This window comes from Leopardus geoffroyi, chromosome A1 (assembly GCF_018350155.1).
Source record: "Leopardus geoffroyi isolate Oge1 chromosome A1, O.geoffroyi_Oge1_pat1.0, whole genome shotgun sequence".
Lineage (NCBI taxonomy): Eukaryota > Metazoa > Chordata > Mammalia > Carnivora > Felidae > Leopardus > Leopardus geoffroyi.
In genome coordinates, this window is record NC_059326.1 from 138,311,789 (window position 1) to 138,326,876 (window position 15,088).

The 15,088-nt window shown below is 40.7% G+C and overlaps 1 protein-coding gene across 5 annotated transcripts in view; it reads left to right on the forward strand.

Moving 5' to 3' along the window:
• Positions 1 to 15,088, forward strand: part of ARHGEF28 (Rho guanine nucleotide exchange factor 28) — a 308,676-nt gene that overhangs the window by 198,349 nt on the left and 95,239 nt on the right. For all 5 annotated transcript variants that reach the window (XM_045495406.1, XM_045495400.1, XM_045495414.1 and 2 more), the window contains 2 exons: positions 9,071 to 9,192; positions 13,572 to 13,852. In XM_045495406.1, the coding sequence (XP_045351362.1) occupies positions 9,071 to 9,192; positions 13,572 to 13,852 (403 nt within the window). The remainder of the gene's footprint in view (positions 1 to 9,070; positions 9,193 to 13,571; positions 13,853 to 15,088) is intronic.

Genomic DNA, 15,088 nt, shown 5'->3' on the forward strand with positions numbered 1-15,088 from the left:
TTCCTAGTACCTTTACCTTGCAAATCTGCCCGATCGTGCATTGTTCCTTTAATAAAAGAGTGATCACCCGGTTTTTAAAATAAAGAGAAGAAAGAGGAATTCTTGGGCTGCCACTGCCCGCGGGCACGTCGGATGGTGTTGCACAGGAAGCGCCTGCCACCTGCAGGGTTCGGCACAATGAGAGAATCTGTTTTTAGCTCAGACCCCCACCAGGAAGTTGCTTGTCTTACCAGGAGGAACGAAATAAAACTTCTGTCTCCAGAGTGTGGTACATCAGATAGGACAAAACACAGAGGGAACAGGCAGGAAGGGCTCAGAGAAGGAGAACAGCTTGTGGCTGTTTAGAGCCTGGTTAGGGGACCTCCTGGGGAAGTGGTCTATAATGACTGTACTTAAAGATGTTTTTAAGAGCCTGAGATGGAGGCTGAGGGACCTGGGCAGGGCCCAACAGGTAGCACGGTGGCTGGTATTCAGTAGACACTCAGTAAATGTTGGAAAAGGGAATGAAGGAATGAATGGAAAAAAATAAGAAAGCAATACTCCCCTCACAACCAGGTGTAGAGCATGAACAGCTGAGCAGCTCGCAAGAAAACTTCCAGAATCTGAGGAAATTTGTCAGGTGGGAAAGGAATAGTCTCTTAGTTGTACCTGGTACAAGGTTTCTCTTCTTAATGAAGAGTATTCACGCCTTCAGATAATATTTACTAAGTATCTCTTATGTAGTTGACATAGTTCTAGGCCCTGGGGATATAGTGGAGAAAGCATTCAATGTCACTGTTCTGAGGGAGTTTACATTTTAGTAGAAGGAAACACAGTATATAATATATACATAATGTGTTAGGTGATGATTAATGGCATAAGGGAAAAGAGAACAGGTGGCTGGGGGAGGTGTTGTTTTATATACCTAATGGCCTGGGAGAGCCTGTTTGATAAGATAACATTTGAGTAAAGAGCTGGTGAAAGTGAGGAAGCAAAGCATCTGGTTATCTAGGGCAAGAACAATCCGGGTAGAGAGTATAGCAAGTGCAAATGGCCGGAGGCGTGGAATAGCAAGGGCAGTGTAGCTGGAGTAGACTGATTGGTAGGCTTCAGAGAGGTTGGGTGAGTGTGGAGAAAGGGCAGATTGGGTAAGTCTGATATTGTGATTTGTAGTAGGAAGTACATATTTGGGCTTTCTCCTGTTTCTGGCAAAGAGTTCCTAAAACTCTTAGAATGTCCTAAGTAGTGAACGTGATAAAGATGTGACTTTTGGACCTAAGATTTGGGGGCTAGTTGCCAGGAGAACGGGCCATGTGATTAGAAGGTTGGAACTTTTAGTGCCCCCCAGCCCCGCCCCTGCCTCCAGGGAGGGGGAAATGGGCTGAAGATTGAGTTCAGTCACCAATGGCCAAAAAAAATGTTTTTAATGTTTGTTTATTTTTGAGAGACAGAACATGTGCACGTGCGAGAGAGAGAGAGAGAGAGCTGTAGAGGAGAAGAGAGAGAGGGAAACACAGAATCCAAAGCAGGCTCCAGGCTCCCGGCTCCCAGCTGTCAGCGCAAAGCCTGACTCGGGACTCAAACTCATGAACCCCGAGATCATGACCCGAGTCAAAGTGAGAGTTTTAACTTACTGAGCCACCCATGCATCCTACCAATGGCCAAAGATTTAATCAATCAGGTGTATGTAATGAGACAAAGAGGCCAGGATTCAGAGAGCTTCTGGATGGAAAACAGAGGTGTCAAGATAGCATTGCACTGAGAGAACACAGAAGGTCCCATATGCATCTCTTCCGCGTAGCTGTTCCTGAGTTATATTCTCTTCTAATAAACCAGAAGTTGAATTAGTAAAATGCCATTCTCAGGTCTTTGAACCTCTCAGGCAAATTAATCACACCTAAGGAGAGGGGCTCACGGCAACCTCTGATTTATAGCTAGTTGGTCGGAAGTATAGGTGACAAGCTGGATTGCATCGGTTGAACCGGGGGTGGGGAGCAGTCTCCTAGGACTGAGCCTTTAACCTGTGGATTCCGATGTTATCTCTGGGTGGAGAGTGTCAGAACTGAGTTTGATTGTAGAACGCTCCATTGGTGTCTGCGAGTTGCTTGCGTGTGTGGGGATATACCTTCCTCAGACACGCCCTGCCCATGTTCAAGTGGGTCCTAGAGCCATCTTAGTAAGTAAGGCACGGTAGGTTGGAGTAAAGTTTGGCTTGTACTCAAAATGAGATGGGTAGCTACTGGAGAATTTTGCAGAGTCAAGACATGATTTGGTTTTCTTTGTAAAGGGATTGCCTTTGTATGTTGCAGAGGGCAGGTTGTCAAGGGCAGAAAAGTGGAAGCGAGGGGGCCAGTTAAGGGTACAGTGATCTTGCAATGGGCTGAGCACGAGATGGTGGTGACTCACCTTGGCAGGGCAGTGGCTGGAGGTGGAAGGAAAAAAAAGGCCGGACTGTGGATCTGTTGGGTTGTGAAAGAGAACAGTCAAGGCGACTCCGAGGAAAGGCAGAGTTGCCCTTCACTGTGAGGAGCACGTGGAGAAGGGAGAAAGTCAGGAGTTCTGTTTTGCCCTCGCAGATGTTGGACAACTCTGTGGAGATGTTAAGGGCATGGTTGTGATTCAGGGGAGAGGTTGGGGTCGGAGATGAAACTATACGAGTCATTATCATACAGTGATCTGTGAGACCATGTTGTTAGATGGTCCAGGGGATGTGGGAGAGGGAGAGAGAAAGGCAGAGGGAATGTGACGATTGATCCTAGGACCCTGCAACCTGCCAAAATTTAGAAGATGAGGGAGACTGAGAAGGAAAGGTGAGAGAGAGAGAGAGAGAGAGAAGAGAGAGAGAGAGAAGGTAGGTTTGTCCTGGAGGCAGAGGGGAAAAGAGCAATGAGCTGTGTCAAATGCTATCCTAGGTCACATAAGGTGAGCAGGGAGAACTGACCACTAAGTTCTGGGGGCACAGTCTCAGTGGGGTGGAGGTGCTGGGAACTGAACTCTCAAACATCCTTTACCCATCTCATGGTGGTTAGTCGTTCTCAATAAATCCTTCTCTATGCATCAACTGCTGGGTTTAAAGCACAGTTAAATGAACGGATGAGGGAAAGAAACCAACCTGCCCGGCCAATGTAAAGAGATACCGGGACCGAGAGGCCCTCTGCTGACCATGGCAGGCAAGAGCTGGGCCCCCAGAGTGGGCCAAACCCGGTCAGCAGCACATTTGCAAAAGGCTGCCTTAGCCGGCTTGGTTCGTGTCTGGGTGTGGGTCTCTTACATAACCAGGCAACTGGGCCGCATTTTCCTTAAGCTGCCAGGCCCTTAGCTTAGGGAGGGAGGGTTGAATTTCATTAGAACTCAGGTTGCAGAGGCCCTGCACTGGTCCGTGCTATTAACTATTCCCTGCCCACTTGGAGGTAGTTGTAAATATCAGAAACAAGAGAGGTTATTTGCAGCTGCTTTTCCCCCTCTCCCCCTTTCTGGCTCCCCTCCCTGTGGGTGAAATACATTTATTCACATTTGTCTCTCGTGTTACCAAACCAGAGCGTCTAGTATAGCAAAGAAGTGCTGATGCAAACTTCTGTTTCAGGGGAGTCCTTGTAGAGTTGCATAGATCACATTACAGAGCAGGGAGCATAAGGGGAGACGAGAATGCTGGGGACCCACTTGGCGTTGGTGTTTATTCTCTAGGCACTCTGCAGTGAGAACCTGGCCCAAGGCCACTTGATCATGTTGGAACATCATAGTTTCTGAAATCCTTCCTTTGTTCTTGGGCAACACTGTCTCTGATTGTCTGACTTTATTCTTTGTTCTTTTATAATCTCCCCTCTTTCGTGAGCTTTCATGCTTGAGTTGCTGGAGGTAAATCTTATGGACAGTTGTTTAACTTTGTTTTTTGGTTGCCATTTTCAGGATGAACTTGGCAAAACTTCTTAACGTGAGCTAAATCTGAAGTACGGGAGTTACAACGTTTTAAAAGCTCTTCGTGTAGGAAATGGAATGTTTTGAAAATTCCAATTTCATAGGGTTGGTTTTAAACATGTAGAGTTATAACCAAGGTAGACATCATATTATTCAAGAAGGAAAACTATGGTAAAGTATCAAAACCATACAACCTCATTTACTTGTATGGTAGTAACGAGCATTTATATAGGGCTTACTTTGTGTCAGATCGTGTCCAATCAGTTAAAATATTAAATCACTTCATCCTGATGATCATCCTAGGAGATAGGTTATCATACCTGTTTTTACAGATCAGGAAATGGAGGTGTGGAGAGGTTGAGTAACTCGCCCAGGGTCACACAGCTACTACATGGTGAAGTAGGGCTTTGAATTCAAGCAGCCCAATACCTTTGCTCTTAATAAACTGGAGTACATTGTTCTTTGCCAGTTTAAAATTTGCAGCCGTTTGGATGGGCATCGAGTTTTGCTTACCTTGTATACAGTCTTTGAAGTATTGGGTTTACTACCCAGTAAAAATAAATGTTATCAACAGAACTGTAAAGTTAACTTTTTGCTAAGAAAAACGGTTTTAAAAAGAACCTAATGTAAGACAAAGAGCTGATTTTCTTATTGCAAATTATTTCTGTATGCTAATTGAGAAAGGATCTGAAGGATGTTCTTTTTTGGGGCAGCAGTTTTTCTCTTAATTTGCTACTAAAGTGAAAGGTATGAAATGTATCTTAAATCTTGAAAAGATAAGAAAAGCTATTGTAGCTTTTTTCTTTTAATTTCTTTTTTTTTCTTTAAATGACTGAGGCAAAAAGAAATTAGCCACTTGGCTATATGTAGCTGGTGATTATTTGAAAGTATTTTTGAAGACTTTTTTTTTTTTCCTACTAAATCTTACTCTGGTTTGAAGCTCATTAGATATGGTGACTAGTGTTGAAGTTAATAAAGGAGTGGAGATCTTGTAAGTGTGTCACCTTCTGGTTTGTTCTTCTGTGTTCATTTCTACATCCAATTATCCTTTGGTAGTCTTTGGCAAGTTGGGACTCTGGATGCTTTGTGGAAAAAGTCTTAGGGGTCAGTCTTCTAAATTGTTGCGTTGAGTGACCCAGAAAACCTACATGGCAGATTGTGGATGAGAGATCTAGAGAGGAAACAGATTTTCCATTGTCACTACTGTCTTCTGATTTTGTACAGTTATGTTCCCTCCCCCAGCCCCCACAAAGATTGATTGTCTCGGTGGAGTCATTACCTGAGTGACAGGATGATGAGCTGGTCTAGGCAGCTTTTCCAAAGTGTAGGGTAAGTTCTCCTGGGCACTGTTGGTCTTGGAGATTGGATCCCAACCTAACATGAGATGGCATTGAATGACATAATAAGGCAGGTATTTGCTTTGCATTTTTCTTTTGGTCGCTCTGCTGATTCAAGGAGAAAGTTCATTTTGCACACTGCTTCTTGACCACATTTCCAGTCCTTGCGAATTTCCCTTCATCACAATGAGCGAGCGGCCCTTGTAGGGCGTCAGCGTTGATGGGCAACTGTGTTCAGTCAGAAGGTAGTTACATGGTTTTAGTGTGTATAATTCTCTTCGGCTTTTTATGGGGAATACTGGCTTTCTGTTTATAGTGAGCATAAAGTGTTTCTTTCAAACTTCATCGTATTCAGAGTAAAAAGGTGAGTCAATCTAAAAACAAGTACTAGAGAATATAATAACACAGGTAGTAAGTAGCTATGGCAAAATTGTGAATTTGGTAGAGGAATGACACAATCTTGGGAAATGCTGGTATAATATCTGCTGTAATTTTTACAGCAGATCCCGTTTCTTGTTTGAAATTACTGGGACTAGATTGGTTTTAGAATTTAGCATTTTCAGATCTTTTTGGAATAATGCCTATATATATATATATATGGTATGACTGGCAATGCCATTCTCCAGTGTGGTAATATTTCTGCAGCAGAAAGCATGAGTGTTCACACCAGATAAGGTAAATAAAAACTCTGCATGGCCTCATATGGATTCAGGTCAGATTTTGCACCAAATATGTTTGTGAACCAAACTGATACAGAAAAGTTTTGATTTTAAGAGCTTTCTCGATTTCAGAATTGGAGATAAGAGATTATGCACCTGTCTTTGTTAACAAGTGACATCGTTTTCTAAAACACTAGTCAAATTATGAAGAAAACAAATTAAACCCCAGTTTGGTCAAAGTAACCAAAGGAACTCGGCCATCTTGGAGTTTATTTTACTGCTTGGTTTGATCTTACACATTCTGACCTGCTGCATAGGGCCAGGTAGATTTGTTTGGGGGGGGGGGGGTGGCGGGGGGGGGGGGGGAAGGTGAATGCAAGGATAACAAAAGTAGTTCTTAGTTCTGCTCATCTTTGAAGTGAGGGTCAGAGTTTTGACAACAAAGCTCTTGGTAGTTCATAACATGGCTTTTGGGTGACTGGTCAGTACATTCACTGGTACCACACAATTTGTGGTGCTGTTGCTTTTGGTTCTATGTTTTTAGGATAGAACCCATCAATTGTTTGCAATTGTATTGTTGAATGTCTTGTGCTTAGTCTAGTTACCAATGAAGTCTTAAATTTGCCGGTGATAGAAGTGGCTAAAAAAGGGCATAACCGGCCCCCAAATGTGGTGGCAGAAATACCAGGTGTGTTATAGTGTGTGGACTTAAAACATTCTAGAGCAGTTAGAGGCTGTGTTGAGTTATTTATGATTGTTTTTCACACATTCTGTAAAATGACCTATAAGCAGGTATTTTCTTCAGAACACATTCAAAGTGTTTTGTCAGGTTCTTGATTTTTAATCTTTGGAACATGCTTTTTTAAAAATTTTGTGTAATTACAATGAAAGTGTATGGTAATTGATCATGAAGATTACGCTTGTGAAGAATTTGTGGGTGTGTGTTAGCTATTTAAATAAATTGATAAAAGAAGACGTTATGGATGTAAGAAAATGCATCCCATTTACACTGTATATTTACTCAAGGAGCTTGATGAAATTTCATTTTGGTCTTCTGTGGTGAACAGGTAGGTTAAGAAATAGAATCTAAAGCTGATGCCGTTTGGCTCATACAATTGATGTATTTTTGTCACTTGCATAATGTCATCCAGCAGTTTCTAAGAAAGAACAATTTTTTATCCTAGTACATCAGCCCAACAGTTAATAATTTTTTTTTTTTTCATTTTCTCATGCACTCTCTTGGGCTTACCTGGGTTATATGTTATGATACAGATAGGATGGGCAGGGAGATCATTGCCATTTCTGGTGAAATGGCAACACTATTCATTTTGTACCCACTCTAGAACACTTGCTGGAATGTCAGGGAAGATGACATTTGCTATAAATAAAACTTTGAATCCATACTATTAGAGTCATTTACAGACAGGGGTGTTCTATTATTAATATAGCACTAAGAGAGTATTAATAATATAATTAATATTATACCTTATGGTTAGTATCAATAATCTCACATTGAACATGCTTGAGATAGCTATTAATAACTAAATATAGTATCAGTGACAATTAATATTTGTTGACCTCTTGCTAAATGCTAGGCATGTGTTTAGTGCCTTACATGTTTGAACTCCTGTAACCCTCATACCCTATGACAGGGAAAGCACGATGAAGATCAGCTTTTATAGAAGAAGAAACTCTGTTAAGGTATTGGGACATTAAGTAATTTAACCACAGTCACAGGAAATGAAGCATTCTGGCTCCACTGTGTTTTATTGCCTTCAACCTTAGGTTCCCTACAAATACGGTTGCACCGCACTCTTTGGGATTCAACCTTAAGCAACCTCATCTATTTGTTTTTTTTTTTTTTTTTATTTTTTAAAATTTTTTTTTTCAATGTTTATTTATTTTTGGGACAGAGAGAGACAGAGCATGAACGGGGGAGGGTCAGAGAGAGAGGGAGACACAGAATCAGAAACAGGCTCCAGGCTCTGAGCCATCAGCCCAGAGCCCGACGCGGGGCTCGAACTCACGGACCGCGAGATCGTGACCTGGCTGAAGTCCGACGCTTAACCGACTGCGCCACCCAGGCGCCCCGCAACCTCATCTATTTGTAACAAAGCTGAGAACATAGAAGCAAGTGAAAACAGTTCTGTAATTAAAATAGCAACATTCTCTTTAAGAGTGTGCACAGTCAGGCTGTACAGAACTACTGGACATTGTACTATTTTAGGTCTGTTAGTGAAGGGCATGGAGCCCGGACACTGGAGTGGAATCCAGGGGTTGTAGTTCAGGCACTGATGCTTCCAAGTTATTAAGTGAGATGAATGTTAATCTGTTAGAAATTGAAAGCACGGGGCGCCTGGGTGGCTCAGTCAGTTAAGCGGCCGACTTCGGCTCAGGTCATGATCTCGCGGTCCGTGAGTTCGAGCCCCGCGTCGGACTCTGTGCTGACAGCTCAGAGCCTGGAGCCTGTTTCAGATTCTGTGTCTCCCTCTCTCTGACCCTCCCCTGTTCATGCTCTGTCTCTCTCTGTCTCAAAAATAAACATTAAAAAAAAATTTTTTTTTAAATAAAAAAATTGAAAGCAAAAATCTAATGATTTTATAGAAATCTCTTTTGATTGGAAAAACAGTGCTTGAAATGGGCACATATTTATCTATTCATGTCTTCTGCCCATCTCTTCACTGGATTATTTCTTTTTCGGGTGTGGAGTTTGGTGGGTTCTTTATGGATTTTGGATACTAGCCCTTATTCCGATATGTCATTTGCAAATATCTTCTCCCATTCTGTCAGTTGCTTTTAGTTTTGTTGATTGTTTCCTTGGCTGTGCAGAAGCTTTTTATCTTGATGAAGGCCCAATAGTTCGTTTTTGCTTTTATTCCCCTCCCCTTCTCTCCGGAGACCTGTCTAGTAAGAAGTTGCTGCAGCCGAGGTCAAAGAGGTTGCTGCCTGTTTTCTCCATATTTATCTAGTACTGTTCTGTAGGCTTTACATAACTGGGAAGGTTTGGATGTAGAATAGAAAATACATGCATGTAGATCTTACCATGTGAATGAATGTGTCTAAAAAACACAATCTGCGCTTGTTTTTGTTGTTGTTTTACGATTTGATTAAGAAGGTAAACTTTGACTGTAAAATAAGTTCCATCTACTCTTCTCTGTCCCATTTTCATTTTTCTGCTAGATCACTCTTTTGATGTCTTCAAAAAATCCAAGCGTTCCCCAGCATTCTCTGCTGCAGGCCAGCTCTCTGACGTGCTGAATGGTGGCGATGAAGTTTATGCCAACTGTATGGTGATAGATCAGGTAAGGTGTGACTGATGTTACAAGAGGGATCTTGCTCTCTTTCCAAACGATGAGTAACTGGGAAATATGTTCAGCCTTGGTTTGCAGCTCTCAAGATTTCAGCCTGAGGGTGGCCCTGGTGATGCTACAGTGGAGCCTCCTCATGTGAGCATTTAAGTTAAGTCCTCCTTTCCATTCACAGCACATGTTAACCTATCATGAAGCACTGTAGAGAGGGATGGTGAGACACTGTCAAATGAGAAGAGTGTGAGAGCTCTTGTCTTACAGCCAAAATAGGAAATGACAGTTGGAAGCTTATATATACACACACACACACACACACATATATGTGTATATGTATATATATGTATATATATATTAAACATACATATGTATATATATACATAATATATATTAAACACTTATTTATTTTTGTGAGCAGGGGAGGGGCAGAGAAAAAGAGGTTGACACAATCTGAAGCAGGCTCCAGACTCCCAGCTGTCGGCACGGTCCAACGTGGGGCTCAAACTGACGAACTGTGAGATCATGACCTGGGTTGAAGTCAGCTGCTTACCCAGCTCAGCTACCCAGGCACCCCGGGAAACTAATATCTTCTTTACAGCTTTTCAAAGTAACAGTGTGTGTACAACCTGATTTGACAATAGTTGTATTCAAATCCAGCAAACAGTTATGAGCGAGAGCTTGACGCTAGCCCCATACAGTGTTGCCATGTAAATCACTTCTTTAATCCTTACAACGCACCTGTTAACATATGCTAAGGTTATATAGCTTCAATATTAAAAGAGAATGGTATCATACTCCTGGGAAGTTGGAACCCTTTAGAATGCCCCACCTATTCTCTGGCAGAGATTGGTGAGTTAGATCTCATAGAGGCATGTGGTTTGAATGATCCTCAGATTTTAATATTTATAAAAATTAATACATAGTTTTAGATCTGAAGATTACTCTGCACACTATGGACAATTTTAGGCATTTTCAAGGGTAATTTTGACAGCATATATTTTTTGCCTTATCCACAGACTTCAAAACCTAATGTCCAGAAAAGGTGCATCATATATATGCTTGTTGAGCCCCTTTTTGTTGTTGTTAGTATGCATATTGCTTATAGATGTTTTCTGTGATACATACTTTTCTGTCTAGATCTCAATTTCACCCCGAGTCAAGTATTTTGTTTTTTTTTTTCCTTTTGTGTTAAAATCAGTTACATCAAATCATTGTTACATCATAAATGGCAGAGAGTGGGATGATACTCAGAATGACAGAGGAACCAATAAATGAGAATGGAAATTAGTTGTAAATAGCTGGTATAGTTTTTTTTTTGGCATAAAGCAGCGTCAAACCTAGTTACAAACCCAGTGTCAACCCTAGTTACAGAAATCTAGGATGAAACAGAGTCTAGGACAAACAGGGAGTTCTGGGGACATTCTTTGAAGACACAGGGAAATTGGGTTCGGCGTGCTCTAGCGACATTCTGTTTCTGATGGTTGTGGTATTTTCTCAGCATTTAAATGAAATACTACTTGGGGCGCCTGGGTGGCGCAGTCGGTTAAGCGTCCGACTTCAGCCAGGTCACGATCTCGCGGTCCGTGAGTTCAAGCCCCGCGTCGGGCTCTGGGCTGATGGCTCGGAGCCTGGAGCCTGTTTCCGATTCTGTGTCTCCCTCTCTCTCTGCCCCTCCCCCGTTCATGCTCTGTCTCTCTCTGTCCCAAAAATAAATAATAATAAAACGTTGAAAAAAAATTAAAAAAAAAATAAATGAAATACTACTTGAGTTCTTATCTTTTGGCTCTGAGCCTTAGTGAATACTGCAATATTTCCTTTTACTTCAAATAGCTAAAACTGTACATGACTCAGTATTATGTGGGGGACACTTGTGTTCTTGCATTAAGCATGCAAAACTTCCCAAACCAAAGATGAGGTTAGGATATAATTTTGTTTGGGGAGATCTTGAGATAAGTATTGCTTTAGTAATGTGAACTGTGAATTTCAAGAGAACTCAAATAGCCTAATCGATAAACTGAAATGGGGCAGAGGATTGCTGGATTTGTGCAACGAAAACAGAACTAAAACTACAAGTGTGAATACAAATCACAAAGTTCACTCTGTCAGTGGGGCATATTTATATGGTTTCTTTCACTTTTCCTACATCGATTTGAATAGCAAGGATAATATAAGAAGTCCAAATTCTGCATATTTGAAATAATTGCTATCAGTATCTGAGAAGAATCTTGTTTAATTTCCTTCATCTGCCCCAGCCTGGCACAGAAATCTAACTAGATTGTGATGAGAATCTTATTTGTGATGCTTTTTCCAGTGAATTCTCAAAGTTATCAACCTATCTGATGAGGAGATATACATGGTAGAAACTATTTTGCAAATTACTCTGTCATATAAACTACTTTGAAAAAAATCCATTTTATTTGGACATCATTTCAAACCATAATTTAGTACAAAGAATACACGTATACTCTATCAAAATTCCCCAAATGTTAATATTTTACTACATTTTAGTGTAAATATACTCTGAGCATGTGTTTGTAGATGCAAATGATGAAAGTAAGTACATAAATATTAACCATTTAAGGCAAGTTGAAAATATGGTGCCCTTTTACCCCTCAGTCTTTCATAGTCTATTTCCAACGTTTATTTATTTTTTTGGGGACAGAGAGAGACAGAGCATGAACGGGGGAGGGGCAGAGAGAGAGGGAGACACAGAATCGGAAACAGGCTCCAGGCTCCGAGCCATCAGCCCAGAGCCTGACGCGGGGCTCGAACTCACGGACCGCGAGATCGTGACCTGGCTGAAGTCGGACGCTTAACCGACTGCGCCACCCAGGCGCCCCTCATAGTCTATTTCCTAAAAAACATGGTTATCCTCTTACCAAGCACCTATAGTTACTGAAATCAGGAAATCACCATTAACATGGCATTAACTGTCTACAGACCTCTCTCACTTTTACACATTGACTCAATAAATTCTTTGTAGCAAAAGAATATTCAGTTAAATGTCTCGCATTTAGTTGTCCTTTCTCTTTGAATCTCCTATAGTTTGCAACATGTCCTTAGTCTTTGTCTTTCATGAAGTTGATAATTTTGAAGACTACAGACCAGGAATGTCCTTCACTTTTGGTTTCTCTGATAATTCCTCACAACTGGGTTCAGGCTACGTGTGGTTGGCAGGAATATTCAAGAAAGGATGTTGTGTTCTTCTCAGTGCATTGTGTCAGGAGGCACATGACACTAATTTATCCCATTACTGGTGATGTTATCTTTGATTTGCCAAGTTTGTTTTCAGTAAAATTACTCTCTCCTTTTAAAATATTAAGCGTCTTGCAGGGAGAGAGTTTGAGTCTGTACATCTCCTGTTACTTAACAAACTCTGAACTGCTGGTTTGAGCATTCCTTGATGATTGTTTTTGCCGTAGTGAATTATTATGATGATGAAGATTTAGGACTCCACCTTTCCTCCTTTTACTTCATTCCCCCTGTACTACCCTGTCACCAGTTTCACCCTCTTTCTTATTACTGTTTTGTCACCTGGAAGTAACACCTTTGATTACTGCCACCTCAGATCGCTGATGCTTTTAAGCCCCTTCCTTAGAACAAGGGCTTTGATCAATCAGGATTTTTTTTTTTTTCATATGTGTAGGTTGCCCTTTCTTTTTCCAGTGATGGTTTTAGGCCAGTCTTAGGCCCTCCACTATCGCCCTGTTTACTCTGCCAGGCAGAATTTTCCAGACAGCTCTCATTTTCTGCACAGGCTTATGGCAGGAGTCTAGCAGGTTGTTTGCTGAAATTTGGCATTAGCGTTATTTTTTACTGATAATTTGAAGTTTGGGGCATTTTATGTCTTTTAGTTAAGTCCCTGCATCCTATGTAGTTTTATTCTTATTTTAGTTTGTAATTTGTTTTGTTTTTTTTGAGACTAGGATTTATGTGACCACCACTACCTTGGTTATCCAGATTCCAGGGACCTAAATCCTAAATTTTCTAAGATTTAAGACATTTTGGTGAAAATAAAATAGACACAGTATATAACCATTATGTCATTGCCTACTCTTTAATTTTTGCTCAAGTATTTAAAATACATCCCTTTTTTTGAGTCATTGGCTCATAAAATGTTAAAAGCATAGTCCATTTTGGGTTTTGTAGTAAAGAACAACTTTATAAAGCACTCAGGTGGTCTTCTTCCTTTTGTGAGTTATGGGATAGCACCCAAGTGAATAAAAACACCATGAAAGAATTTCTCCTTACATAAAACGAGAACAAACAAAACAAGGTAAATAAGGTGGAAGGTTGTTAAATTGGGGAAACTTTATTCTCTGTTCAGCCAGTCTTTCCTACTTTTGCTCCGCAAATATTTTTCTTTCAACTACTAGGTTGGCGATTTGGATATTAACTACATTAACATAGAAGGTGTCACTACAAACACCTGCCCTGAATCGATGGGTTCTACTCTGGGACCTCAGAGCTGCAAGCATATCCTTGCTGCGGAAACCAGCCATGGAAAATACCCGCTAAGTGAGAAGAAGGAAGTGGCCTCAAGTACTGAAGCTCGGCAGTCCTTCGCATCACCATCTGGTTCATATGCTTCCGATTTTAATCTTTCTTTTGGTCTTCATGGATTTGAAAAGGAACAAAGTCACCTAAAGAAAAGAAGGTAAGGGGAAAAAAAGGTAAGATACTATATTCTAAAGGAAAAGTGTAGAATATCAAAAAGCTTTGTAGCTGAACTTGTGAAATTATATTTTATTAGATTTTATTGTCCCATCCACTTTGATCTCTACTTCAAACTATTACCCCCTTTTACATTCCTATATTCGTTGCCTTAAAAGTAAGACATTTATGAAAATGGACAAAAAAATAATAGAGGAAAAGCACAATGAGATAGCATTCTACATTACTTGATAAGCAAAAATTTTTAAAGTGTAACAATACCACATTTTGTTGAAAATGTATACAGTGGAAATCCCAAATACAGTTGATAGGAGTGAAAATTGCATTGTAACTTTGGAAAATAATTTGGCATTATCTAGTAAAGACATTCTATCTCTTGTAGAAAATGTAGGAATGAGGAGAAAGGACTTGTGATCCCCCAGAAAACCCCATTTTGGCTCTGGGATGGCTGTGGGACCCTTCTTTCAGTGGGTGCCAGGTTAGGAGTGTGTAACAGGATTGATGATGAGCTCAAAGTGAAATGCACCTCACTCATTAAAAAGTCAGTAACAAGCTGAGAGGCTGGCAACTTCTCATGAAGGAGAAATTTGAGGGCACACAATAAAAACTAGGGTTAACACAGGGACCTGAATCCAAAATTTTCTAAGGTTTAAGACATTTTGGTGAAAATTAAATAGACACAACATATAACCATTATGTTACTGAAACTTAACTGTTTTGAGAAGCTACAAGGGGAAAGTAAGCAATGCAACATTTATTTTAAAACGCCCAACAGCAACAACAACAAAAAAAGATGAATGATGTTTCATTCTAAAACTTGCCTTTTTTGTTTTACCACCATCCACAGTAAGAAATACTTTTCACACCATGACCCTGCGCCACAAACATACACAAAAACAGTAAAGAAATGTCCTATGAAATAACATGTGGAATGTATTCTGTTATTTTCTATTGTATACTATTTTAAGAGAAAATTTGGGTCACAACCTACAATATATTTCATATTTCACTAATGGGATTTTTAAAAATAGCATTATAAAACATTGACTGAGAGGTGATCCCGAAGAATATTGTTCATGAGGGGCGCCTGGGTAGCTCAGTCGGTTAAGGGTCTGACTTTTGCTCAGGTAATGATCTCGCGGTTCATGAGTTCGAGCCCCCATCGGGCTCTGTGCTGACAGCTCAGAGCCTGGAGCCTGCTTCAGATTCTGGGCCACCC